The 27552-nt window shown below is 42.3% G+C and overlaps 1 protein-coding gene across 1 annotated transcript in view; it reads left to right on the top strand.

The window, feature by feature from the left end:
- Positions 1 to 21388, top strand: part of UTP20 (UTP20, small subunit (SSU) processome component, homolog (yeast)) — a 120546-nt gene extending 99158 nt beyond the window's left edge. Inside the window, exons 45-62 of the mRNA XM_006871125.1 lie at positions 184 to 351; positions 1375 to 1541; positions 2592 to 2733; positions 3763 to 3879; positions 5322 to 5492; positions 5896 to 6027; positions 6324 to 6434; positions 8667 to 8746; positions 9123 to 9192; positions 9293 to 9475; positions 10609 to 10740; positions 11798 to 11930; positions 16102 to 16289; positions 17069 to 17140; positions 18778 to 19077; positions 19340 to 19466; positions 20775 to 20920; positions 21233 to 21388. Coding sequence (XP_006871187.1) covers positions 184 to 351; positions 1375 to 1541; positions 2592 to 2733; positions 3763 to 3879; positions 5322 to 5492; positions 5896 to 6027; positions 6324 to 6434; positions 8667 to 8746; positions 9123 to 9192; positions 9293 to 9475; positions 10609 to 10740; positions 11798 to 11930; positions 16102 to 16289; positions 17069 to 17140; positions 18778 to 19077; positions 19340 to 19466; positions 20775 to 20920; positions 21233 to 21388 — 2595 coding nt within the window. The remainder of the gene's footprint in view (positions 1 to 183; positions 352 to 1374; positions 1542 to 2591; positions 2734 to 3762; positions 3880 to 5321; positions 5493 to 5895; positions 6028 to 6323; positions 6435 to 8666; positions 8747 to 9122; positions 9193 to 9292; positions 9476 to 10608; positions 10741 to 11797; positions 11931 to 16101; positions 16290 to 17068; positions 17141 to 18777; positions 19078 to 19339; positions 19467 to 20774; positions 20921 to 21232) is intronic.
- Positions 21389 to 27552: the final 6164 nt, after the last annotated feature.

Below are 27552 nucleotides of genomic sequence, written 5' to 3'. Positions count from 1 at the left end.
TCAGATGCTTTTATATTATATATATATATATATTTTAAGTAAGTAGTCCCTAAATTGCATTGAAAACAAGTAAAAGCTAATAGAAATTTCTACCTTCTAATTTCATTCCAGACCTACTTGCTTTTCTTTGATTTAAACATACTACTTAAGTTGGCATATTTTACTGACCTTTTTCTTTCAAAGATTTTCAACCTTGAGTTGTTTGGTGCCATTGCTGAAGAAAAAGAAGTAAAACAGATCCTATCTAAAGTCATGGAAGCACGAAGAAGCAAGAGTTACGATTCTTATGAAATTCTGGGGAAATTTGTAGGAAAAGATCAAGTTACAAAGCTTATCCTTCCGTTAAAAGAGGTAAGGACTTGAAAGCAAAACAGGAGATTTCAAGGTTTGCAGCGTGACAAATTCCTGAAAAGAGCCTGGCAGGGTAAACCTCACTTACACTGCATTCGATCACCAGCATTTCCTCTGATGCTAACGGTACCAGTTCCACATGGCCACTAGTTGACAATCCTGAAGTAATGTTCTAGCCCCAGCGTCACAGTCCCTGCTGTACGTCCTGGAATACCAAAAGAAAGGCAATACAAACTGTAGTAAGGTGTATTTTACAACTGGGTCAAGTCAGTAGCTAAGAATATGACCTTTTGAGTCAGTCTACTACTCCCAGAATTAAGTCTCAAAAAGGTAGCAAAAAATACCGTTAAGGGATTAGTTCTGGATCTTTCTGAGTCAAAGCTCATATTCTTTCTACTGCTTCATTCTGCCTTCTGTCTAGATGGCAGGTTCTATAATTTGCCTCCCTCCTGAGAAACTCTATACAGGGTCACTGTGAGTCAGAATCAACTCAGTGGCAGTGGGTTTGGGTTTGGGTTTTGCCTGTTGTATAAGTGAGCATCCTAATTCTTTTTATTGCAGTCTTAAAACTAGAACAAAAAGTTGTATAGTTCCAAATGTTTTTTGGTGCAAGATTCATTCCATAATTGGTGCTAGAGTGCACTCGAGAAAACTGGGGCAGTTTTACCCTGTCACATAGTGTCGCTGTGATAGGAATCCATTCAGCAACACTCAACAACATACACACTTGGAAGGCTCTGAGCACATCATCTCCCAGGCCGTGTGCCGCAAGAGGGAGCAGGGGACCTGTGGAGGAATCCAGAGGCACACAGACAGTGCTTCTCTCTTGTGAGAGGGGGAGACTGCTGACTTTTACTTTGTATATTGTGTGTGTGTGTGTGTGCTTGAGATTTTATAAGAAAGCATTCCTTTTTTAATTACCAAAAAAAAAAAAAAAATGAGCATGCATTAGAAAGAAAACTGCTATTACAACCAATCAGAATACTATTTGATGTTACTTTAGCATGACATGTTTGCCTTTAGATCTTACAAAATACCACAAGTTTAAAACTGGCCCGGAAAGTTCATGAAACCTTACGCCGAATCATAGCAGGATTAATTGGGAATCCAGAAATGACAACAGAAGCCATCCTATTGCTCAGTTATGGTTTGGTCAGTGAAAATCTCCCCCTGTTAACAGAGAAAGAAAAGTAAGTTTGGGTTCGGACGTGTCCTTTAGATGCTTATTTCTGATATTCAGCTCCTATTTAGTCCCCCTCTCCTCCCTTATCCCCCCTCCCCCTCCAGTTTTCTCTGATATTTTCATCTGTTTTAAGCCCAAACCTATCTGGGAGCATACATTTAATCTTAGACATTAGCAAGGTCATCTCTTCCTAGTTCGGTTAGTCTCCTCTCCAGTTCCTTCTGTTATGCTGAGAAAGGAATGGCATCTGATACTTGAAGTCATCGGAAGTGACTCTCTGCCATGTGTTTTCTCATCTCTTCCTCAGTTGTCTTCATGCCTCCTAGCTGTCATCCTCTGAGGAAGGCTTAGCTCTGGAGGCTAAGATGGCGACCGTGTTGATTCCTACTGAGGGCCTATTCAGGCCTCCTAGTTTCTGGTGGTGCCTGGCTATTCCCTCTCCTAAGTGGGTGTGGCACTCTAGGATAAACACTGGATTTGGAAGTTGGTTTGAGTCGCAAGGTTAGCAGTTCAAACTCACCAGGCACTCCTCAGAAATGATAAACCGACCTGATGGCACTTAACAACAATAAAAGTGGGTCACTTTAATCAGTTACTTTTTTTTTTTTAATCATCTGAGTTTTTTTATATATAACTATTCATTGAATCTACATTGGTAGATTTTAAATATATATTTCTTATTCTGGTCAAGCAGAGGGTTAGACCTTAAAATGTATAAAATATACTGTACATATTAATAAATTGCCTTTGGGTTTTCCCTTTGTGTTCCAAAAGAGACTTGCTGACATTTGCTTTCAGAAATCAAAGACAGGGTCCCTTTACCATTCTCTTCAATGTATGTTGTTTGATCAGACCTGTTTCTGGGGTTATCCTAGGAACCTTGATCAACAACCCGTTGATCTTTTCTGTGTGTGGTTAACTGGGGCTGGAGGATGGGGCAGGAGCACAAGCAAATGGCACATTAGCTAGGCACGGCTCCCATCACCAGAGAGCGCTCGGATGGCATATAGGGACACAGCCACAGTGTTTCTGTTTTTCATTCCATTGTAATTGGCAGGAGTCTACCAGCCCCTGCACCAGATCCACGCCTGCCACCCCAGAGCTGTCTCCTGCTCCCCCCAACTCCAGTTCGAGGTGGACAGAAAGCCCTCGTGAGCAAGAAAACCAACATGCACATATTTATTGAATCTGGACTTCGGGTAAGAATTAAGCCTAGAATGCCCACCGTGCATCTTTGACTTTTCATCCTCTGCTGATGTCCCACTGGAGATGCCTTACTGTCCGAGGACTGAATGGGTATTTTAAAGCCACACAGGCCACGCCTACACTCTCAGTATTTGCTTTGATGATATAACCAACCCAGAGTTAATGATTCTCTTCTTGCCTGATGGCTTCTCTCTTGCTTTGCCCTTGAAGACCTTTGATCTACTTTGATTTTTTTTTTTTAAAGATCTTTTCAGAACACAAATCTGAATGAGTAATTTCCTTCTTAAAAAACCCCTCAAGTAGCCTTGGTACCACAGTGGTTAAGTGCTCAGCTGCTCACCAAAAGGTCAGCAGTTGGAACTCACTCACCAGCTGTTCCACAGGAGAAAGATGTGGCGGTGTGCTTTGTAAAGATTGTAGCCTGGAAAGCCATACGGATGACAGTCTTGCTCTGTGCTGTAGAGTTGCTATGAGTTCAGGTCAACTAGATGGCAGTGGCTGAAGCCCTTCATTGACTTCCAGCCTTCTGGGCCCTTCGTGTTGTAGCCCTCCCCCCCGCCCCCCCACACACACATATACCACCTGCACTGCTTCCCTTCCAGTCATAGGAAGTCACCACACTCTCCTGCCTGGGACCTTCCTACCTGTTCTGCCCCCTGCTCACCACAGAACTCTCACAGCACCCGACGTGTGTCACTAGTTAGTTATTTCTTGGGATTCTGCCTTCCTGACCAAGGTCAATTAGGGTAGGGACCATAACTTTTTGGTCACCGCTGTGTCCTAACTGTCTAGCCATAGTAGACACCGAGAATAAGAACTTAGTATCCTAGCTGCACTGTGAAGGCCCATCTTCTTGACTTCCTGAGAATCTCCCAAACAGCTTCCCGCCTATTTGTGTGTCGTTTTAAATAGAATCAATCATTTTAGCATTTCTCGTTTTGTCTCTTAAAATCATTTCACATTTTCCTAACTTGCTGGTTCCTATGGGTGATAAATGTGGAGTATCTTTTTAAATCTTTTAGCTGCTACATCTGAGTCTGAAGAATTCCAAGATCCAGTCTTCAAGTGAGCATGTGTTGGAAATGTTGGACCCTTTTGTGTCTCTTTTCCTAGACTGCCTGGGTTCCATGGACGTGAAGGTGAGAGTGCTGGATGTCAGAGCATCCTTTCTTTCTAAAAGGTGTGTCATGCAAAACACCTACAACTTCCTGCTAGGCTTGTACACAAGATGATTGAGTTCATAAATCCCTACATGAAATTGTTTTCCTAGTTAATAAACACTATGTTTGATGAGCCCTTCTACGTACGTATTTCATTTGACCCTTACAACACAAAATGGGGTTTCTGGTATAGCACTGTAGGATGAGCATTGGACTGCTAATCACAAGGTCACTGGTTCAAATCCACCAGTTGCATCTTAAAAATCTACAGGGTCACTGTGAGTCGTAACTGACTCGATGACCCTTACCACCACCACCTTTATGAGAGTACCTGGCCTTGTACTAGGCCAGTAATCATCATCATTGTCTTCGTTATTATCATTCCTCTACCTCAGTGCTGTGGATCTTAAAGACTTTGTGTCTAATCTCACAACAACCCAGGAGGCACATATGGGGGACTTCAAAAAGTTCATGGAAAAATGGAATGAAAAGATAACACAATTTTCCCACAAAATTTTTGAAGCCCCTCATGTTAGTGTTTTGTTTTTTACAGATGAGAAAACCAGGACTTAGGTTAAGTGACCTCCCTGAGATCACAGAGCTAGTAAGATGTAAAATATGAACTGCAGGATAATGGAGGTCTGCCAGACTCGAAAGCCTCCACACCTCCAGCTTTCTTACGTTGCTTGTTTTCCAAATAAAGGTGCTGCGAGGTTGAGTAACATCTCAAGTCAAACAAGTGAAAAGTCACAGAGCTGTGATTTGAGCCCAGGGCTTTTTGACTCCAAAACCCAAGCTCTTTCATCTATGTCTTTATCCCGAACAGTCCAATGAGGACATGGCTACAGCCAGAGCAGTAGTGGTGGAATTACTGAGACCTGAACTAGGTCATCTCTAAGATTTGGCCTCAGGGGTCAGCAATTCCACAGCACTGAGTATATGGAATTAGAGTTCATGTTTCCCGTTGTTTGATTTCTGAACCAGTTCTATGTTCCTTAAATGCAAGGACATTGTCTTTCTAATTACTGAACTTCTTAGATCCAGGGAAACCCCTTATTACATGTAATACACGCTGAGTAAGAATGTATTAAATTACAGTGTACTACAAAATAGAAGTCATTCATGATGCACTTTAATACCCATGCCCAGGCAAAAAGCTCTCAAAGTGGCAAACCCATCTAATCGTTTACCTGTATAGATTAAGAATATAGTAGGTGAGCATCTTTTTTCCTTTGCTTGTGATATGTCTTCACTGCTGTGGATGAGCAGTATGTTCTACAAGTGGAATAGAAAGCCTCCTGATCTTCAATTTGGGTTAGCCGGAGCATTTCGTTCAATTACTGAGAGCGCCCACCCAGCCTCAGATGCGGATTCTTGGCTTTGGTAGGTACTTCGAAGTTGATTTCTTTCTTTGTTTTCAGGTGATCACGGGCACTTTGCAGTGCCTCATCTGGGTCTTGAGGTTCCCCCTGCCTTCCCTAGAAACAAAAGCAGAACAGCTGACAAAACACTTGTTCCTTTTGCTGAAGGATTATGCAAAACTTGGAGCTGCCAAGGGCCAGAACTTCCACCTGGTGGTCAGTTGTTTCAAGGTGAGGTGTTTTCATTTACACTTAGAGCCAAGAGGCATCAGCAGCAGGATTGCATCAAGTTTTGTTTTCCCCATTGTCGTTTTTGGTCCTGGGTGACATTTTTGCCAGATTACTTTGCTAAGACCAGCATGGCTGGTATCCTCTGTGAAAGATATTGTTGACACCGTATCAAGTCCAGGGGTTCTGGTGTGGTGCTGCCAGATAAACACTGAACTGCTAACCACAAAGTCAGTGGTTCAAACCCACCAGCCCCGCTCCTCAGAAACCTTATACAGGGTTGCTGTGGGGGACCAACTAACTCAAAGGCACTTACCAACAACCACATATCAAGTCCATATTGTTTCACTGGGTCTCCTGGCTTATGGGACATGTTGACTGCTAACCACACTATTGTAACTTGCAGTGTGTGACCGTACTTGTGAAGAAAGTGAAGTCTTACCAGATAACTGAAAAACAGCTGCATGTCCTACTGGCATATGCAGAGGAGGACATCTATGACACCTCAAGACAAGCGACAGCATTTGGTCTTCTCAAGGTACGTTGCTCCTTGTGCACTGGCTTCGGGTTTAGGAGCCTCTATCAGGTGTGACTGGATGGAGACTTCTATTCTGATTTCATGTGTTACTCATCGCTGACATACCTAATACTGAATTGTTTACATGTAAGCTCTGTGTGAATGTTTCCTGGGAATTCTGTACTGATAGCTTATTGTATGGGACTTTTTTTTTCCTTTTGAAGATAATCTTATTTGAGAACTGCCATTGTTACTCTAATAGCAAGTGTACTGCAGTGAAACACGTGAATAAATCTGTTTTTCCTGTTATATCTTAGGCCATTTTATCAAGAAAGCTGTTGGTTCCAGAAATAGATGAAGTCTTACGGAAAGTGTCCAAGTTGGCAATTTCGGCACAAAGTGAACCTGTCAGAGTCCAGTGCAGACAGGTTTGTAGAGAGAGCGTCTTACTCTCCCAAGAGTTGGCTTTGCCTTGTTTGCTTTGCCCCTAGCTAGAGAGGTGCTGACATCAACTTCTGAAGGCATGGCTTGTGTCATGTTGTTGCTTTATCCAGAGATTTTGGGGGCCCATTTACACGCCCAGTTCGAGAAGGGTCTCTGCTTTGTCCTTCAGGTATTTGTCAGTTAACAAAGAACATTGATTGAGTATGACCCAGTGTATATGGCTACAACATGAAAGATGGACTGAAGATTACATTTCCCCCTCTGTATTGTGACATCCTGCAGGACCGGTTTCCATCCATGGTTCCATTCATTGACTACTTAGGCAAGGATGGCTGAAAGAGCAGTAAACAAACTTTGTGTGGTTTCTATCCTCCAGGAGATGGCACAAAACAAAAATGCCACAAACAGTTACTGAGTTATAGTCACTCTAAGTGCCCTCAGGAAAAAAAGTGCCATGGTTCATGAGTTCTAAGACACACCGTTATTTTCTGTACTTTGAAGAAAGAAAAAACCATGACACGGTGATACAACTCCATCAATTGTAAGATGCATCCCAATTTCAGACATGTTAAGATGTGGAAAAGTTCATATCTTTGCATGAGTGAAATATCTCAGTAACTGAGACATATGGTGGAATGGGGGACCAAGCCTAGAGCCCCAGAGGTCAGGGAGGGCTTTTCTAAGGGTTGATATTGAAGCCAAAATTTGAAGGGAGAATAACATGCAGCCTTCCAGAAAAGGGAAGCAGCAAATGCCTGAGGTAGGTGAGCCTTGAAATGGGTTCATAGGAGCTTGGCTTGTTAGGAAATCAGTGAAGCTAAGTAGGACTCCTGGTGTGGCACTGTGGAATCAGCACTGAACTGTGAACCACAGTGTCAGCAGTTCAAACCCACAAGCTGCTCCTCGGAAACCCTATACAGGTTCGCTATGTTAGGAAGGGGAGCAGCTTCAGCAGGTCCCTGTCGCCTGATTGAAGATGCCCTGGTGACACAGAGGTAAAGTGCTCAGCTGCTCACCGGAATGTTGGCAGTTCAAACCTACCACTCCAGAAAAAAGACATGATCGTCTGCTTCCATAAAGATGAGAGTTGGAAACCCTGTGGTCATTCTTGGTCCTTTAGGGTCTGTGTGAGGCAGAGTCCACGTCACGTACCAGCAGTTAGTGGACGGTTGTCTTGTTAAAGGTTTAGGGCTTTGATCTGAGAAAAGTAAAAATATATTGCCATCATTGTTTAGGGGAGTAGCATGCTAAAATTGTGTGTATACATTGGTCCATCGCCGATATTATGAGCACATTTCACACCCAGGAGTTACAGAGCTTTGAATTGGAACTGTGACCTCAGAGTGTAAGGTGGCTTTGGGCTGAGGAAGAAACCAAGGTGAAGAGAGGAAAAAATGTGTCTTTGGAAGAAATATGCTTTATTGTTTGTAAGAAGGAGGGCCAGCTGCCATTTGTAAACACTAGCTTGTGTCCAGAAATTTACATGCATGATCTTTAGTTATTACCACCCTGTGAAACTCTGAAAAAGAAACAGCATTCCCATTTACAGCTAAGGAAAAGCAGGCCTTACAAAGTTGTGTGGTGATCCTTAGCCCGCTCAGTAATCGAGACTGGACAGTTTTTGAAAGCACAGCCTTTAGACATCGTAGTGAGGCTCTTGACATCATCTCTTGAACAAGTTGTTTACCTCTCTGTGCTGACTTCATTACCTTCATCTGTAACATAACATCATATCACCTGCTTTTAGAGGCAGCAACGGACATTAGCCAAGAAACACTTAATGCAGTGCTTGCTTACAAGTACTAGAAGATATTTCATTAGTGCATCAGAAGTTGTTATTATCAGTATTGATAATATCATCACCATCATTATACTCAGGAGGAAATCCAGACTTGACCTAGAATCTATACTTGGTCCACCACGCTACACTGCCTATTGAAGAGCTAGGAGCTTCCAACAACTAGGCATTGATTGGGAGTCTTCCACAACCATGCCAGTAGTGGGCCAGGACTTGACTCTGTCAGACACATGACCTGGATAAGTGACGGGGAGGGATGAGGTTGAGTTATTGAGTTAACAGGCAGATTGAGCTCGAGTCCCCGTTAACCTTCTAAAAGGTCTTCGCAGCTACCAGTGTGTCCCAGAAAGCAGCCTATGAAACAGCAATCCTGGAGAGACGGGACCCAAATAATCATCTGTGTCACTGTTGTTCCTAGGTTTTCCTGAAATACATCCTTGACTATCCCCTTGGTGACAAACTGAGACCAAACTTGGAATTCATGCTCGCTCAACTGAAGTAAGCTGAAGCTGTAAATTACACAAGGGCAAAGGGTGGTTTCTGCCTTTTAATATGGGTGTTGTCTTGAAAAGGACAAAGCCTCAAATAATGGCCTATACCTAACGATGCTTTTATTTGATGAATCGGCGGCTTGATTATTACACTTTGCTGCTTGGCTTGACATGGCAGCTCTGTACGTTGCTATTCAATCCAGTCCTTACAAATAAACAGACTTGAGTTACATACGTAATACTTGGTAGATTTACATGAAATCATTGAAGTTGGGAAATGAACTGTTTTCCTTGTTTTAAGAAAGAGATTGACAATTTGATTCAAGCTTTCATGTGTTTTTTTAATTCCTGGTAAATTTCAAGTCAATGTAATGTTGCCCTAGTTATGAACATGAGACGGGGAGAGAGTCTGCCTTGGAAATGGTCGCCTATCTCTTCGACAGCTTCCCTCAGGTACTGTGTGAATCTCGGAGCCAAGCTCTTCCAGCCGTCTTCCCGCGAGGCTGTGTGTGGGTTTGAGTGTGCGCATCCAAGCCTGTCTTCTTTCTTTTAGGGACTGCTCCATGAGAACTGCGGGCTGTTCTTTCTTCCTCTTTGTCTGATGATGGTGAACGATGACTCTGCCACGTGCAAGAAGATGGCCTCCATGGCAGTCAAATCCTTACTCAGTAAAATCAGCCTGGAGAAAAAGGACTGGCTCTTTGAGATGGTCACCAGCTGGTTCACTGCGAGGAAGGTTAGGGTAGAGTCCAATGTAGTCAGAGGCAACTCTTAGCTTTTGTTATTGGCTAAAACTAGATTTTGGTTTCAGTTAGAATATGTGTTACACAAAGCTGGATTCGTTTTTCCCAAATGGAAAAAGCTTTATTATTTTTACTTGATTGTGCAATTAATATCTTCCTAGGGGAAAATTTCAGAATACTAGAAATTAGGAGTCCTGCTATGGTACTGTAAGATAGCACTGGACTGCTAACCCAAAGGTTGGTGGTTCAAACCCACCAGCTGCCCTTTGGAAATCCTGTACAGGGTCACTATCAGTCGGAACTGACTCGACAACACCTAATAACAACTAGAAATTACAGAGGAACATGAAAATCACCTCTTTTGCCAGCATTTCATTAATGTTCCTTGAGTACTGCACTGCATCGGTATTTCATGACTTACTTAGCCAGCCTTCTGTTGATGGTGGTGGTGGTGGTAGTGTGCCGTGGAGTTGGTTCCCACTTATAGCAACCCTGTATAATCTTTACAGGAGCTGAAAGCCTCATCTTTCTCCCACAGAACGGCTGGTAGTTTCGAACTGCTGACCGTGAGGTTAGCAGCCTGACTCGTAACCACTGTGTTGTTGTTAATTATCAGTTATTACCCGTTTACTGACTCTGCCACCATGATCACTGGCTCATCTTTGTTGAATGGAAACAACAAGTGTCTTAAATTAATGACTGGCTTCTTGCAGACGCTTATACCTAAGGAAGAAAAATTAAACCTCTCTGTTCTTTAATTTAAAAAAAAAAAGTTATTTTTTGGTATGAAAACTTCTCCAACATTTTGTCATGTCGCCAGCAAAGTTCCCCAATATTGATTACTAAACCAAAAGGAAAGCCAACTGCCACAGTGTCGATTCCGACTTATGGCAACCCTTTACAGGGCCTCCAAGAAACAGCTGGTGGGTTTGAACCGACAACATTGTGGTTTGCAGGCTAGTGCTTACCTTACAGCACCCCAGGGCTGGCATCATTTTAAAAAAATATTTTTATTGCCTCTGAATGCCAAGGTCGATGTGGCACATCTCTCTCCCGTTCGTTTTACATTTTCATAAACGGCTTTCCAGGTTGTTAACTTCGTCTTGTGATGTTTTCTTTTTGCTAGAGGTTAAATAGACAGCTGGCTGCCCTGATCTGTGGCTTATTCGTTGAAAGTGAAGGAGTTGCTTTTGAGAGGAGACTGCAAACTGTTCTTCCTGTGATTGAAAAGGAAATTAACCCTGAGAACTTTAAAGATGTGAGTGTTTTAAAGTTTTGCCAATGTTTAGTTTTTCAGTGGTATAATTAATGGGTTAAATATCAGTTGTGTTCCAAATGTTCTTTTATTAATAATCGCAAGAATTCTATGTTGTTGTTAAGTGTCATCGATTCGGTTCCAACCCATAGTGATCCTTTACAGGGTTTCCAAGGAGCGGTTGGTGAGCTTGAACCACTGACCTTGCAGTTCAAATGGCTTTGCAGTCTGGCGCAATAACCCATGGCACTACACCAGGACTACAAGAATTTTATGTAGTTAGACCTTATTTTACAAATAAGGGTTGGAACCCCTGAAACAATTTCCTTAAGACCATCTTTAAACCTTTAATCAAAAGTATCCCCTAAAATCTTTTTAAAACCGAACAGTGGTGTGGCGCTGTTGGATCAGCACTGGACTTCAAACCACAAGGTCGGCAGTTCAAACTCACCAGCTGCTCCTTAGTAGCTTTAAGTCGGAAATGACTGGACCGCACTTAACAACAACAAAGAGGGGAAAATATGTTTGTCTTGAGCATTGTGCTCTTTTAATAACTATCTATATGGTATCAAAAAGTCCTGATGTAGAATAAGCACTGGACCACAAGGTCAGTTTGAACTGCAAGGTCAATGGTTCAAACTCACCAGCTACTCCTAGGAAACCTTATACATGGTCCTAAGGGTCGGAACTGGTTTAACAGCACTTAACATATGGTATCAAAGTGATAACAGAAAAATTTGAAGTCTTAGGGGACAAAGAGTTTGTTACTCAGAAAAAGAGAGTGAAAATGGTTCTACTGTAGGAGTTTTCTTCAGTATAAACCAGGATGGGTTTTGACAACCGGAGCCACTTAGCAATATTTAGGAATTTATAGTTGTGACACGGTGAGGACAGGGATGATGCTTAATACCCAACAGTGCACAGGGTACCTCCCACAACAAAGGGTTTTCAGCTGAAGTGTCAGTAGTGCTGAGCTTGTAAATGTATATGCTAGAAGGAAATGTTCATCAGATACTTTCAGATTATTGCCTTACTCGATTTACATCCATCCCATTCTCAGACCATGGAAGAGACTGAAGAAAAAGCAGCAGATCGGCTTCTGTTTAGTTTCCTTATACTGATCAGTAAACTCATCAAAGAATGCAGCTTCATCCAGTTAGCCAAGCCCTCCGAGGTCTTGAGTAGCATCTGGAGTAAGTATTCCTTTTCACTAAAACCTAAATGCAAGCACATTTTGTTGTGATAAAATTGCTGAACATAGATTTTGGAAACTCCAGAATATGAACATTTCAGAAATTCATAATGTCAGGAGAGAAAAATTTTAAGGCCCTCTTGGATTATTGATTTTGGTGAAAATGTTTCTTTTTTGGTGGGGTGGTTTATATGACTTCATAAGTAATAAATTTCATTTATAAAATAAATAGTGTTACTTATGGAGGGAAAAAAGGTTTCTCAAAGCTTTGCCTTACTACTGAGGATAATTCGGGTGTTTTCCTTAAATAGGCATAGGGGTTTTGTTGATTGGTTTTGGAGAGTTTGCATAGGTCCTTATAAGCATTTATATCCTGTTTGTTTACACCTAAACAAGCATATTCCCATGTTAGGCACGTAACAAATTTAGTAGATGCCCTTTTAAATAGTTGTGTAATTGTCCATCATGTCAATGTGACTTGATTTACTAAACTATTTAACTTCTTGGGACATTTAAGTCATTTATATACATAAATATAAATTAGCCCTCAAAACAAAAAAGTACTAAGGTTTCATTTTTATTTAAAGAGTGATTTCATATATAGAGAGTGTGTCCTGGTATGGTGCTGCAGGTTAACGCGTTGGACTGCAAGGTTGGTGTGAACCTTAAGGCCAGCAGTTCAAGCTCACCAGCTGCTCCTTGGAAACCCTATGCAGGGTCGCTATGAGTCAGAACTAACTCAACAGCACTTTTAACAGCAATATATGTATGCTATATATAACATATTAGTTGTTGTTAAGTGCTGTTGAGTCAGTTCTGACTTACATTGACCATGTGAAAGGTTTCCAAGGAGTGCCTGGTTTGAACTGTCAACATTGTGATTCAAACTGACCTTGCAGTCCAATGCTTTTATCCTACAGTGCCAAACCAGCACTATATGTGTGTGTGTGTGTATGTATCAGACTCGATGGCACTTAACAACAACATATATATATCACATATCACTCCTTTCTCTTTGAATTTTTTATAAAAGCTATTATTGTGAATTGAGTGATCATTTACATCAGAAAACATCAGTTTTGCACTCATCATATTTTGTTTCATTGATTATAATGTTTCAATGATTATAATCCCTTTCATGCATCATAATTTAACAGTATTTGCTTCTATTCTCTCTGTGTTTTGTTTTGTTTTATTTTAAGGTACACAAAACCACTGGGAATATGTAACCATTTGTACAACTAAGGGAACATTCTGCAAGCCTGCCTCTTTGGCCACCAGCACACAGCCTTTCTCTTTCCATGAGTCTAGAGTCCTTAAGGTGCTCTGTCTCCATATCTGGTGTCCTTGTTTTCTTTTTAGGGTCCCATGTTCTGCTCATGTTCTTCTCTCTTGATGGTCCTAGGGTCCTCTGTTCCTGGAATGTAAGATTTACTACTATTCTCTTTATGATGCAAAACCTTCATAGTTGTGAGGATCATAATTAGTCATGATAACAATAACTCACTATTGAATCAAAAGAATTCTATCCCCATCTCCTTTCACCAGATCCATCTAGACAAGATGAAAACTATTCAGTAGGGATTCCACCTTATCCTACACACTCTGAAACTTAACTCCATCTTGAAAACTTGTAAGCCAGCCACTTTATGCTTTTATAGCCCTCCTCCACATTTCAGGTAACCAGTAAGTTCCCCATTCCTGTCAACTCTGTGTACCAAGGGTATAGGCTTGATCCTTGATGTCAAGACTTCTTCCATCTTGGTTGGTATTTTGTGCTAATACATCCATAAGAATAGATCAAGTTCATCAAATTGTAGCAATTTACATTTGCTTCATTTATCAAATTCCTTTATCTTCCTCAGTCAAGTTCTTCACCCCTTGTCTGTCAGTTTGTTGTACTGTGACGGCTTGTGTGTTGCTGTGATTCTGGAAGCTATGCTACGGGTATTATGAATACCAGCAGGGTCACCCATAGTGGACAGGTTTCACCTGAGCTTCTAGACGAAGACAGACTAGGAAGGAGAAGAGATGAACTACTTCCGAATATTTGGTCACTGAAAGCTTTATAAATAAATAGCAGTGAAACACTGTCAGATATAGTGACAGAAAATGAGCCCCTCAGGTTGTAAGGTACTCAAAATGCAAGTGGGGAAGAGCTGCCGCCTCAAAGTAGAGTTGACCCTGACAACACGAATGATGATGCAAATGGAGTAAAGCCCTTAGGACCTTCAATTGCTGATGGGGCACAACTCAAATGAAGAGAAACAGCTGTGACATCCATTGATAATTGGAACCTTGAATATATGAAGTATGAATCCAGGGAAATTTCAAATTGTCAAAAATGAAATGGAACTTATAAACATCAATATCCTAGGCATGAGTGTGCTGAAATGGACTGGTATTGGCCATTTTGAATCTGACAATCACATGGTTTACTATGCCAGGAATGACAAATTGAAGAGGAATGGCATTGCATTCATCTTCACAAAGAACATATCAACATATCTGTCCACATACCACTCTTTAAGTGAAAAATGAGTGTTTTTTGTTTTGTTTTGTTTTTGTATTTTTGTTTATTATCCATTGGTATGAGTCAGTAGAAAATAGACATGGGCATGAACATTTGATAGATCTACCGGTTAAGAGCCTGAACTCTAATCCTGTGAGAAATAACTTACTTGTTAATGTGCGACATACTCTGGGATGGCTCCACTGAAATATGACTAGATTATTATAGAGATTCCAACAGAGCAAAATCATAACCATGTTCTTAAAAACATAGTTGTTGTTGTTAAGTGCCATTGAGTCGATTCTGACTCATAGAGGCTCTGTATAGGGTTTCCGAGGAGCAGCAGGTGTGGTTCGCAGTCCAGTGCTGATCCTACAATGCCCCACCAGGAGCATAGACTAAAACTGAGAAATATATAATGTGGTTAATGCAGAATTTTGGTCTTCTTCCCCTGCACCTACATTATAACCACTGAATGAATTGACTGACTTTGATATATGAACTTAATACTTAAGCTTATGAGCTTTGGCCTAAGGTGTAGCGGAGTCAGGCCTGGCTTTGCCTTTACAGCTTGTCTGGATCCTGTTTCCTCATCTGTAAGAAAAAATGCCACTCCAGCCTCACAGTTGCTGTGAGTTCTAAGTGAGGTAATATGCGGGAACTTCAAAAACTTCAGGAAAAAATAGAATGAAAAGATACTGGAATTTTTCCACAGGCTTTCTGACGCCCCCACATATGTACCTAGTATCTAGAAAATCTTCCTTAAATGGTAGCTTTCTACTCAACATCTTAGAGCCTTGGTGGCACTGTAGAATAAGCATCGGACTGTTAACCTCATGGTCGGCAGGCAAATCCATCAGCGTCTCTGAAGGAGAAAGATGAGGCTGTTTGCATACAGATTTATAGTCTCCAAAACCCTATACTGGGTCACTGTGAGTCAGAATTGACCCGATGGCAGTGAATGTAATTTGAATTTATTAGAAATAAACATGTAACTATTAATACCACCTTATTGCCCTTGACTGAAGCTAGTTGTTATGTAACTGGTCTATTCTTAGGGTTATTTGTGTGTCCATTCCTCTGCTAACCTCGATCGAGTCAGTTCATAGCATCCTATTGGACAGCATTGCGCTGACCCACAGGTGTCCAGGGCTGTAATCTGTACAGAGCTGGCTGCCATGGCATTTTGCCGTTGAGCAGCTGGTGGTTTCAAACCGCTTACCTTTTGATTAGCAGCTGGGTGCTTGCCTGCTGCACTACCAGGGCTCCTGACTTCCTCATATTCTTTCCAGTGTCTCTCCCTCGCCCATCTCCCCTGGCCCCTATGAACTTCATGCAGCTTATTTTGTTCATCTTGTATTCCCAGCCTTAAACACATAGCAGATCATGGTCATAAATGCCAACAATTGTACCAAAACCAAACCCATGTGTCAAGTTCTGACACACAGCAACTCTGTATAGGGTTTCCAAGACTGTAAATCTCTACAGGAGCAGACAGCCTCCTCTTTGTCCCAAGGAGTGGCTGGTAGGTTTGAACCTTGTAGTTAGCAGGCCATTGCCTAACCCACAGTGCCACTAGGGCTCTGTAACAGTTTCACAATTTACCACCAAACCCCAAGAAAGCTGTAAGACATCTGTAGGTATCTTTTGTTTCCCGTAGGTCACGTACACGCTCACTTGAGGCATCCACACAACTGGGTGTGGCTCACCGCAGCCCAGATTTTTGGCTTGCTCTTTGCCTCCTGCCAGCCAGAAGAGCTTATTGGAAAATGGAATGCCAAAAAGACTAAAAAGAAGCTCCCAGAACCTGCAGCAGTCAAGTTCCTAACAGGCGATCTTGACCAAAAGGTAAACGTTCTCCGAAACCTCTTCCCTCCCTTGTGACTAACCTGTGCGAGGCCCTCATTCTGGGCCTGACCCTGGCCCTGGGAGAGACTTTCCCAGCCTGTCTGTGCATGCACAGAAGCATCGGGGTGTCGGTGACTAGAGAGGGCGTGCCCAGGGCTCTTCAAATGGCCAGCCTCATCAGGTTTTTGACTTGGTTATTTAGCCCATTCGTCTTCTGATTTATGTATAGAGTTCTTTACCAACAGTGGAAAGTAAGATTGATATTTACATAAGATTGATTAAGATCTATCCTGTTTCCTTCTTAGCCTGGTAAAAGGCTAAATGAGCCCTTGTTCATGACACTGTTAATGTAGGGACCATGTGATTTCTTCTTCATCATTTCCCAGGCCCAGCACAAGGCCTGGTTCCTGGTGGCTCATGAATATTAAGTGAAGGAGGATGAAAGGGCGGAAAAGAGGAAGGGAAAAATTTGGAATGATACCAAGTGTTCTACTAGTAATCTAAGGGATTATTAACCTATACTTTCCCAAGCTTGTGAATATCCAGGTTTTATTTTGGTATGAAATGCTTGGGGCAGGGCAGTAGAAACAGTTAGTTATACAATGTTTAGTCGTGAATCTTCTCTCTAGGTCTACACAAGTGGTCTTCAGAGCATAACCTAGTACCTTGGGGTGTAATATTACAGTTGGTTCGTTAAAAAAAAATTTTTTTTTTTAAATGTACTACATTCTACAATCTATGCCAATGCACATATGTCAACGTACATTTTCTTTTCACAGATGAAAAGTATCTCTTTAGCTTCTTGCCATCAGCTGCATTCTAAATTTTTGGATCAATCTCTAGGCGAGCAGGTAAGAATTCTAATAATACCAGCATAATACAAGGGACTTCTCCCAATAGTTGAGGGATAAATAGGCTCATAATTGGCACTTGTTTTGGATGAAATATGAGCATACACTCAGATACCTGTCCATGTTGGGGTTACTCTTGGCTGTTTTAAATTTCCTATAAAGATGGTGCAGCATGAGTTTTCATCTTCAGTCTTAACATACCCATTCCACAGTGTAACTGAAGCTTTTCATCTTTCCGTTGCCAAAACACTTTATATATTTTCTTTTTATAAAAAGTAGCTATAAATTAAATGTAAATCTAGGGAAGCCATTTATCAATACACAATAAATATCAATTACTCTTGGCTAACTGCCCTGTTGCTTACTTGCATTGTTTTTTCTTTAGATAAAGCATTTGGGCTGGCAGCTGCCAGCTGGCATAGATGTGATAACTGGATAGGAACAAGGCCCGTCTCCCATGAGTCACTTTGGACATGAAGGAACAATGGAGATGAAACGATAGTGCACTAGAAATTAGTTGAATGCCTATATCTACAGAAAGGTCGAAGTGACATGCCATAAACACTGTGAATTCTGTCACCTTTTTCAATGCAATTGAACATGCATTTGTCATCTGGCCGAGTTGGGGAAAGTGGTGAAATGGAGCCAAAGAAATACTGCCAAGGTGGACAGACACCAGTAGTAGAAGGAGCCCTGCCTGCCACAGCAATTAAGCACTTGGCTACAGAATGGATGTGAAATGCCTCCATAAATAAACAAATAATGGCTTCATTGTTTTTAAAACTAAAATCCTTCCTTAAGAATTTGGTCTTCAATTCTAAAGCCCTTTGAATCCTTATTGCCCACTCACTCAGTGTCTTTGTGAATAAACCTTGGTGTTCTCTTCTGGTGATAGTGACCTCCTCGGAAACCCTATACAGAGTTGCTGTATAAATTGGAACCAATTTGACGGCACTTAACAATAGTACCTGGCAGAGGTATGTTAAGGTCAAACTGGGAACCCTGTATATAAAGCAGCTTGTTGTTAAAGTACCTTCAAGTAGGTGCCGACTCATAGCAACTCTGTACAGGGTTTCTGAGGAACAGCTGATGGGTTTGAACTGCTGACCTTGGGATTCGCAGACCAGTGGTGATCCTACAGCGCCACACCAGGAATCCATATAAAGCAGCTTCTTGTTGTTGTTAAGTGCTGTCAATTAAATTCCAAGTCATAGTGGCTTTGTCTAAGGTTTCTGAGGAGGGGTTGGTGGATTTGAACCACCGACCTTGCGGCCCAGCGCATTATCCTGCAGCACCGCTTAATAAATGAACGTTGTTATCTTATGAGGAATGATTGGGGGTGGGGGTGGGGACAGTGATAGTACTCTTTAAAAATATAAACAGATGATCAGAAAGGAAATCCTTTACTCAGTGTGCCTTAAAAGGGCCAGTTGGGTAAAAGAGACATGGAGATGGGTTTGGACACACTACAGTGAAGAACTTGAGATTGGTTGAGACATGGAACATTCATCAGTTTAATCAGTTTTTATTTGCTCATTGTGGAATATATATTTTAGCATCTGCTTTACCAAGTCAAATGTATTTCAAAATCAAAGTCTAATTCCTTTCCTTTCCCCCTCCTCCTTTTTTTTTTTAAGGTTGTTAAGAATTTGTTGTTTGTAGCCAAAGTCTTGTATTTACTGGTACCTGATTCTGACGATAAGCAAGGTGAGACGGAAGAAGGCAAGGAAGAACAAGAAGCGCTAGGAGATGATGTGTCCAACGAGGAAAGGGAAGGACAGGAGGCCTGTGCAGACGAGCAAGCAGAGTCTGACAAGGAAGAGAACAAAGACGCGAAGGCAGAGCCCAGCAAGCCCGCCACGCTGCTCTGGTTGATCCTCAAGTTGTCCCGGATGGCAAAACTGGAAGCTGCTTATTCACCTAGAAACCCCTTAAAGGTGCCGTCAGGGTGCAGAGTGATTGGAAGTCAGTGTTCATAAACCAAGATTAAGCAGCACTTCAGAACAGTATTTTAATTGGCATGAGTGATCCTCACTGGGAAAACTACCCCTAGGAACTCTACCTTTTGAGCCCCAAACTCCAGCAGTAACATCAGTTCCCAAAGAGAAGGAACCCTGTACCCAGTTAATAGGTCTGTGGGTTTGTATGACTGTAAGTGTGCGAGCGGCATTTCACATGACGTGTGCTCTGTGCTTTCAGAGAACATGCATCTTTAAGTTTCTTGGAGCCATAGCAATGGATCTGGGAGAAGACAAGGTGAAGCTGTACCTGCCCATGATCATAGCGCCTTTGTATCGAGAACTGAACAGCACCTACTCGGAGCAAGGTAACTTTACATCTTACAACGTCTTCCTTGCTCTCTGTCTACACCAGAAAAGTTGTTAGAAAGAAGGTGTTAGGTGTAAAGATAACTAATAGAAAATAAATAAAGCATATTTGTATTCTATTTGACTGCCCTCTCGCACATATCTGAACATGACTGTTAATCTTCTATCTAAGAGTAAATGTTTCTCTCTTAAAAGACAGCCTTGTACTCTTGGTGGTGATGTGCCATGGAGTTGGTTCTGATTCAGCAATCCTGCATGGGGATTTCTGAGGCAGTAAATCTTTACCGGAGCAGAAAGCCTCATCTTTCTTCCTTGGAGCAACTGGTAGTTTTGAACTGCTGACCTTGAGTTTAGCAGCCTGTTAGTAGCCACTACACTACTAGAGCTCCTTAAGAGTACCCTTTGCCTTTCCTCTCCAGCAACCCTCAGGGTATAAGCGCAGGGACACAGTGCTCTCTCATTGATCCTGATTGTCTTTGTTGCTAATAGAGGATTTGGTTTTGGAAAGAGAGGAGGTAAAGGGGATGTAAAAGCAGTTGAGAAATCAGACACATTGGCTGTTTGTCAGAGCAGAAGCTGTGCCATTCATGCTTCCTGGAGAGGACTGTGTCCAGGCACTCAGACCATGTGGGCACTGGAGCGAACAGGCAAAGAAAGGGACAGCGCAGGCTGCTGACAGGGCCGTTTCTGGTCTGCTGTAGTTGTCCTTTAGCACCTCAGGTGTGATGGGCACTTAGTTAGGAGCAGTGGGCTCAGCAATGGAGCAGGCACAGTTCCTGCCTTCGAGAAACTTCCAGTCCGCTGCAGGTGTCCTGAATTTCAGGTGTTCTCTACCTTTGGGAGAAGGAGCAAGGGAGAATGGGAAAGCATAGCTGTTCAACAGATTCTCAAAGGAGTCTTGGATTTAAAACAAAGGGTCTCTTGGGCAGAGTTGAGGCTGTGTTTTGTGGATTAGGGAAAGGCTAGAAACCCTCATTCTTCCTGCCTGCACAGAGCTTGAGCAGTTAATAAATGCAACCAAAGCATTTCCATCAGCTCTGCAATGACTCTCTTTAGAGCCAGGATCCTCACGGTCAGGAGGCCCACGTCTCTAACTCTTGTTGTGTCCTGCACGCCATGGGGCGATGCTGCTTCCTCGTCCAATCTCAGAAACATCGAGGCTGGTTTTAAATCTTTGTTTAATGTTGGATTAATGGAAGTGATAAAGCTGCTACAGTGCTTCCATTTTTTATCTTGTTGATTGTGTTGTTTCAGCGTGCCCTTTCTTAATTGGCTATCTCTGACCATTACTCTCTGTGTATGATTAGATCCTTTGCTGAAGAATCTATCCCAGGAAATCATAGAATTACTCAAAAAGCTCGTTGGGCTCGAGAGCTTCTCATTAGCCTTTGCGTCTGTACAGAAACAGGCAAATCAGAAAAGGGCACTCCGGAAAAAGAGGAAGGCTCTGGAGGTAAATTTGTTGTGTAAAAATGTCACATGTTCACTAGATTGAATCACTGTAACCGTGTGTGTGTGTGTGTGTGTGTGTGTGTGTGTGTGTGGTGCACAGAGGAAGGAGAGAGGGATGGGTTGGTGTCTGAGTAGGAGCAGAATTGGGAATGTAGTAGCTGGGCTTTTTTCTAGTCTCCAAAGATTTTTTTTAACAAGCTTGTGTTATATTCATGATTCCAAAGTAAACAAAGTGGGACATTTTTCTGTGTCTAATTTAACTGATTTAACATTAGCTTTAAAAGTAATACAAAATCTCTATTCTTTTTTCAAGTTTGTAACTAATCCTGATATTGCTGCCAAGAAAAAGCTGAAGAAACACAAAAATAAAAGTGAAGCAAAGAAGAGAAAAATAGAACTCCTGCGTCCTGGCTACAAGGCCAAGAGGCAGAAGAGCCAGAGTCTGAGGGATTTAGCGATGGTGGAGTAAAGGGCGCCCGGAGCTGGCAGTAAGCTGGGGCTCACACCAGCGTGCCCACTGGCCCCGAAGCACAAGTCTTCCTGTGTTTTCTGTAGTCTAAAATCACTCCCAGTTGTATGGGTTTTATATATGTAAGTTAAACTTTCGCATAGATTGTATAATGTATATAATCATGATCATGACTTTTTCAATTAAACATGCTTAAGACATTTCATAAACATGTCTTCACTGTCTAAAATGCACATGGCATTTTTGTTGTCATGTGCTGCTGAGTCAGTGCTGATTCATAGGGTTTCCTAGAGCAACTGGTCAGTCTGAAATGCCAAACCACTAGACATAGTCTAATGCTAATCCTACAACAACAGGGTGGGGAAGCTTTCTTCTGCCAAAATTTATAACATTTGTGGGCCATACAAAATGATCAACTTAAAATTTAGCCTGCTGTATTTAGTCAAACCTTTAACTCACCCCTAATGTGATGGCTAGAGTCCTGATGTGGTGCTGTGGGTTAATGCGCCAGACTGCAAAGCCGTTTGAGCTGCAAGATCGGTGGCTCAAGCTCACCGGTTCAAGCTCACCAGCTGCTCCTCAGAAACGTTATACAGGGTCGCCATGGATCGGAATCGACTCAATGGCATATAACAACAATGTGACAGCTGGAACTGTGGTTGCCTTGGGAGGGCCAGACCAAATGCTTTCATGGCCAGATGTTCCCCCCTATCCTGCAGCATCCCACCAGGGCTCCACATGACACTAGCACTAAAGACTTTACAGTCATATTTAATTTTAAAAAAGATCAGTTTGTAATAGCATGAGAAATGCAAAAGAAATAAAGAATACACTTAACAAAAGGTAATGTGGTACTTTTATGGAGAAAATAATAACACTATCTCTGGTAGCATAGTGGTTACGAATCGGGCTGCGGACCTTAAGGTCAGCAGTTCAAAACTACCAGCCGCTCCGCGGGAGAAAGATAAGGCTTTCTACTCCCGTAAAGATTTACAGCCTCGGAAACCCCGTACAGGGTCGCTATGGGTTGGACCCGACTCGGCACTTAACAACAACAACATCAGAAGCCGTTAAGGAAGTGTACGCACCTGTTCATTGCAGTGTTATTCACAACAGCTGAAGTGTCCACCAACGGTTTGGAAACCCTATATAGGGTCACTATGAGCCCGAATCAACGGGACAGGATGAAAGGAGGAGCAAAGGGAGTAGATTGTTGTTGCTAAAGGATTTCCGGGAACAGAAAGCCTCATCTTCCTTCCACAGAGTAGGTGGTGTGGTCCAACTGCCAACTTATCCTACAGAATCATCCGCTCCCAACTAGAGAGTTATTTGTTGTTAAGTGACGTTGAGTTGGTTCCAACCACTGACCTTCAGTTCAAACTGACCTTGCAGTCCAGTGCATTAACCCACAGCACCACACAAGTAGACATATGCTAATCCTGGTGAAGGGAAACGCAATACACAATAGAGGGAAATTCCAAACAATGTGACCCAGGTAAAGGAAGACAGAGGTACACACAAAGGGTAACAGTAAATAACATACATAATTTTACAACAGCAATACTAAGATTTGCAGGCCACTTGAGCTGAGAATTTATTTACCTTCGTTTTACGGATTTTTGGTTGAAAAGTTTGAGAAACATTAGAGACACCTACATATAGCATAAGGCGCCCCTGATATAGCATAGTGGATTAGGAACTGGGCTGCTAAGCACAAGGTCAGCAGTTCTAATCTACCAGCCACTCCATGTGAAAAAGAAGAGACGTTCTGCTCCCGTAAAGATTTACAGCCTCGGAAACCTTGTACAGGGGTCTCTGAGTCAGAACCGACTCCACGGCACACAGCCACCACCACCATATAGCATCATTGCCTCCAAGTAAATTATCCTTATGATATCCGTATCAGCTCTCTGTTGTTAAGTGCTGTCAAGTCGGTTCTGACCCATAGCGACCCTGAACAGGGTTTTCAAGGCTTTAAATCTTTACGGGAGCAGAAAGCCTCCTCTTTCTCCCACAGAGCAGCTGGTAGTTTCAAACTGCTGACCTTCCGGTTCGCAGCCCGATTCATAACCACTATGCTACCAGAGTTCCTTATCAGCTCTCTAGAGGGACAGTTCCGTGGCCACCACTTTCCAAATTCCTCTTAAATGGAAGGAAAACTCAAATGGATAAGAAATTTGAAAAATAAGAAAATGAAGGAGTTGGAAAAGTGGTGACTAACTTAGTAACTTCGGTGCCTGCAGAACATCTGACTCTCAACACCTGAATGTAATTGTTAAGTGCCGTCAAGTTGATTCCGATTTATAGGGACCCTTGTAAAGGGTTTTGCAGGCTGTCAATCTTTGTGGGAGCTGAAAATCTCATCTTTCTCCCAGGGAGCAACTGGTGGACTCAAAGTGAGTATTTTATGCCATCAGATTGATTCCAATTCAGCACTCAGAGAACAGAGAACTATCCATAGGGGTTCCTAGGTTATAAACCTTTACCGAAGATCTTAAAGATCTTTTCTCCTACACAGCCACCTCTGACCTTTGGGTTAGGAGTTGAATGCTCATCCATTACACTACCAAGGTTCCTACCCAAAGGCAATGTTAAGTGCTGTCAAGTTGGTTCTGACTTAGCGACCCTGTATAGCTTCCAAGGAGTGGCTGGTGGGTTTGAACCAACCTCATGGTTAGCAGGTCAGTGCGCATCCTACAGTGCCAAACTAGGACCTCATCAAAAGTTGTTAGTGCTATCAATTCCAACCCATAGTGACCCTGTATAGGGTTTCCTAGGAGTGACTGATGAGCTTGAACCGCTTACCTTGCGATTCAAACGCAATGCGCTAGACTGCAAGGTCAGTTTGAATCGCAAGGTCTGAGGTTCAAACACACCGGTCCTTCCTAGGAAACCTATGCAGACTCCCTAAGAGTCAGAACCAACTCAGTGGCACTTAATAACATCTCCAGTAGAATGACACCTGCTGCCCATTCTCCCCCCCACACAAAGATCTTCCAAAGCTCAGGTGACTCCGGTTCCAGGCTGGTGGTGAAGCCTGGTTTGTATCAGCACAGTGATTAGGGCACTGACACAATTGGTTGCAGCCTTGATAGTCATAAGTGCCATAACCCAAGGCCATCAGGCCTCAGAAGCAAGACTGTGTCAGACAGAAGCCAATGTGAACTAGTCTTGTGTTTGTGTATGAGAAGAACCTGTGTTCAGGCTATGCCACTGATGACATCAGACACCCGTCAGACCAGCCAGTCTACATGCATGTTTGTTTTCATAGCCATAGATCTGATTGCCTGCCAACGCTGCTGTCTGGCTCAGGCAATCTGCTAATTGTTCTGCAAGGCTACAGTGCGAGATCTGAGGTCTCCCAGGGTCTAAGGTTTGGGTACCAGAGTTGCTTCCTCCTCATGGCCACATATTCTCCCTGCACCCAGTCATACCCAGAGGTACCCAGACCTGTCCAATGGATCAGTGGCCACTGGGCTAGAGTACAATGGTAGATCAAAGGGCAGCTAGAGAATAATGAAATGTGTAAAGCCCTGGAGTTAGAAAACCAAAAGGGAAGACATGCTCAGCATTTCTCAAGCTGAGGAAACTGAAATAAAAAAATCAAGCCTCAGCCTAAAATATTGACGAATTTTATGGGCAAAATACTGAATGAAGCAGAAAGCATCAAAAGAAGATAAATAGAGTCATTTTACCAAAAAGAAATGGTCAATGTTCAACCATTTCAAAAGGTAGTATATGATTAAGAGCCAGTGATCCTGAAGGAAGAAATCCAATATGCGTTGAAGTCACTGGCAAAGAATAAGGCTCAGGGAATTGGTGGAATACAAATTGCAATCTTTCAACAAACTGATGTAGCACTAGAGGCACTGACTCAAGAAATTTGGAAGACAACTACCTAGCCAATAGACTGGAAAAGATCCACAGATAGAAAATTGAGTGACTTTGGACAGGAGAGTTGCTGGTGGAATAGGGTACCTCTGAGGACTGATCGGGTGGGAACTAGGTTTACCAGCCCACAAAGCTAGAAATGAGTGCTCTGGGGCCAAGGATTACTGGTGGAGTAGTGGGTCTTTGAGCAGAACTTAAAGAACTTAGTAATACTTGTCCAAGCAGGGCTGAGAGCAACTAACATGGTACCCTTTTAACGGCTTGTTTCAGTCCTACCTCTCACTGCTTAACTAACCTCTTTCCACTGACTATATCAATTAACAGGTGGACAGCAAGGAATCATTCATTCCACCACCAACTCTCCCTTGCCCATGGACAAGAGCAACAGCTACTAACTTCTTCATACCCCCAAATCCAGTCAAAGGTACTCTTGCCTTCTTTTCTTCCCAATAAATCTCTCAGCACCATGCTTGCTATGGCGATTGTCAGGGAAGAATTGCAATCTCCACTGGTGACGGACCAGAGCAAGGCAGATCATTGCTCACAGCACAGCTCAAAAGTAGGGCCGTGAGCATGGTGGCACTGGTTCCCTGGTCCTCAGGATGACAGCTGAATATCCAGAGCTAAGGCTCAATAAACAAAGGCCAGTCGCCTTTCCTGGGGAGCAAACAACAGCATGGTTATTTTGGTTTCATTTTGAACGATGCAATTGCTTGTGACAATACAAAAATTACTTGGGGTCAAAGGACAAGTTGGCCTTGCAGGTTGACGAACCCAGAAACAATGTGCCGGGGTGTTCAGGGTCCATGGAAGAATGCCTTTTCTAACACAAACAGATTGGTGGGTACCAAGTGCTTAGCACATTGAAAAAGGCAAATCTTCATGAAATGAAATGGCATGGAAAAAGTGACAATCCTAAATGTCAGCAGAAAGGAAAACAAGTCACATGCAAGGGCACATGAACAGACATCAGACTTCTCATAGCAACACTACTGAATGGCAGCTGAGCAATGTCAAGGCTTGAAGGAAAAGTATTTTCAGTTTAGCAATCTATACCCAGCCAGCCTATCAATTGAGATTAGAATAAAAATTAATTTCCAGATATACAGAAACTCAGGGCCCTGATCGTTGGTACCTGTGAATGTGGCCTTATTTGGAAATGTTAAGTGCCAAAGCAAGTCTACGTAGGGTTTCCAAGGAGCATCTGGTGGTTTTGAACTGCTAATCTTGTGGCTCACCGTGCAGTGCTGATCCTACAGCGCCACACCAAGAGTCTGATTTGGAAATGGTCTTTTCAAATTCAATCAAGTTCAATGTGGTCAGTAGTGAGCTCTCACACAGTATGACTGGTATCTCTACACAAGGGACGAAAGAGAATGCCATGTGACAGCGGAAGCAGAGATTGGAGTAATGCACCTGACTATGTTGTCACATGACGGAGATGACGTCTACTCCAGTATGACCCCTAATAGTAATATCGCAAAGACTATTTCCAAACAAGGTTAGGACGTGAATATGTCTTTTACGAGACATTAGAATAAATAAAACAGCAACCTAAGCAATTTTTTTAGGAAAAGTAATTTTCAACTCCAAGAAAAATTAATAGGATGTACTATTCAAGGGGACTTCATAAAATTTGTTTACCAATTGAATTAAAAGATAATGAAAAATTTCCATGAACTTTTGGAATCCCCCACATCTATAATCATAGTTTACTATCTGGTACTAGATAGTATACTATTTGTAAACAAATGTTTATGGTCATAATAATAGCAAAACTGACTTACCCGACAAATGGAATATGGCTATGTTGGGAAGATTAAAGAAAAAATCTGTAAATGGGAAGGGGGTGAAGAAAGGAAGAGCTTCTAGGAGAACTTATACTTCAATACCATTAGCAGAAGCCGTAATATATTATAAAACCGAGATTTAAGAGGTAGATGCAAATTAAATAAAAATAAGGAGGGACTGTCCAAGAGACCATAGCTACAAACTGAGAGTAGCAACCTCCAGTTTTTGGTGTTTTGTTTCTTTCCCCACTCAAACCTTTTTAATTAAGTGCATGTACTTACTGCTTTAATAATAAAAAGATGAAAAACAAAAAGCAAACGTTAATACTAAAGATGAGAGAGAGCAAACACCTCAGGGATAGCACAAATTTGTTTTTTAATAAGTATTTATTGAGTGCCTACCATGTGCCAAGTGCCCCACATTAGACGCAGGGGATAAACAGCACTAGGGGGGAACCCCTGCCCTCAGAGAGCTTACATTTC

Source organism: Chrysochloris asiatica, unplaced genomic scaffold (assembly GCF_000296735.1).
Source record: "Chrysochloris asiatica unplaced genomic scaffold, ChrAsi1.0 scaffold00160, whole genome shotgun sequence".
Classification (NCBI taxonomy): Eukaryota; Metazoa; Chordata; class Mammalia; order Afrosoricida; family Chrysochloridae; genus Chrysochloris; species Chrysochloris asiatica.
The sequence above is the reverse complement of the archived record's forward strand: the minus strand, read 5'-3'. Positions and strand labels throughout refer to the sequence as shown.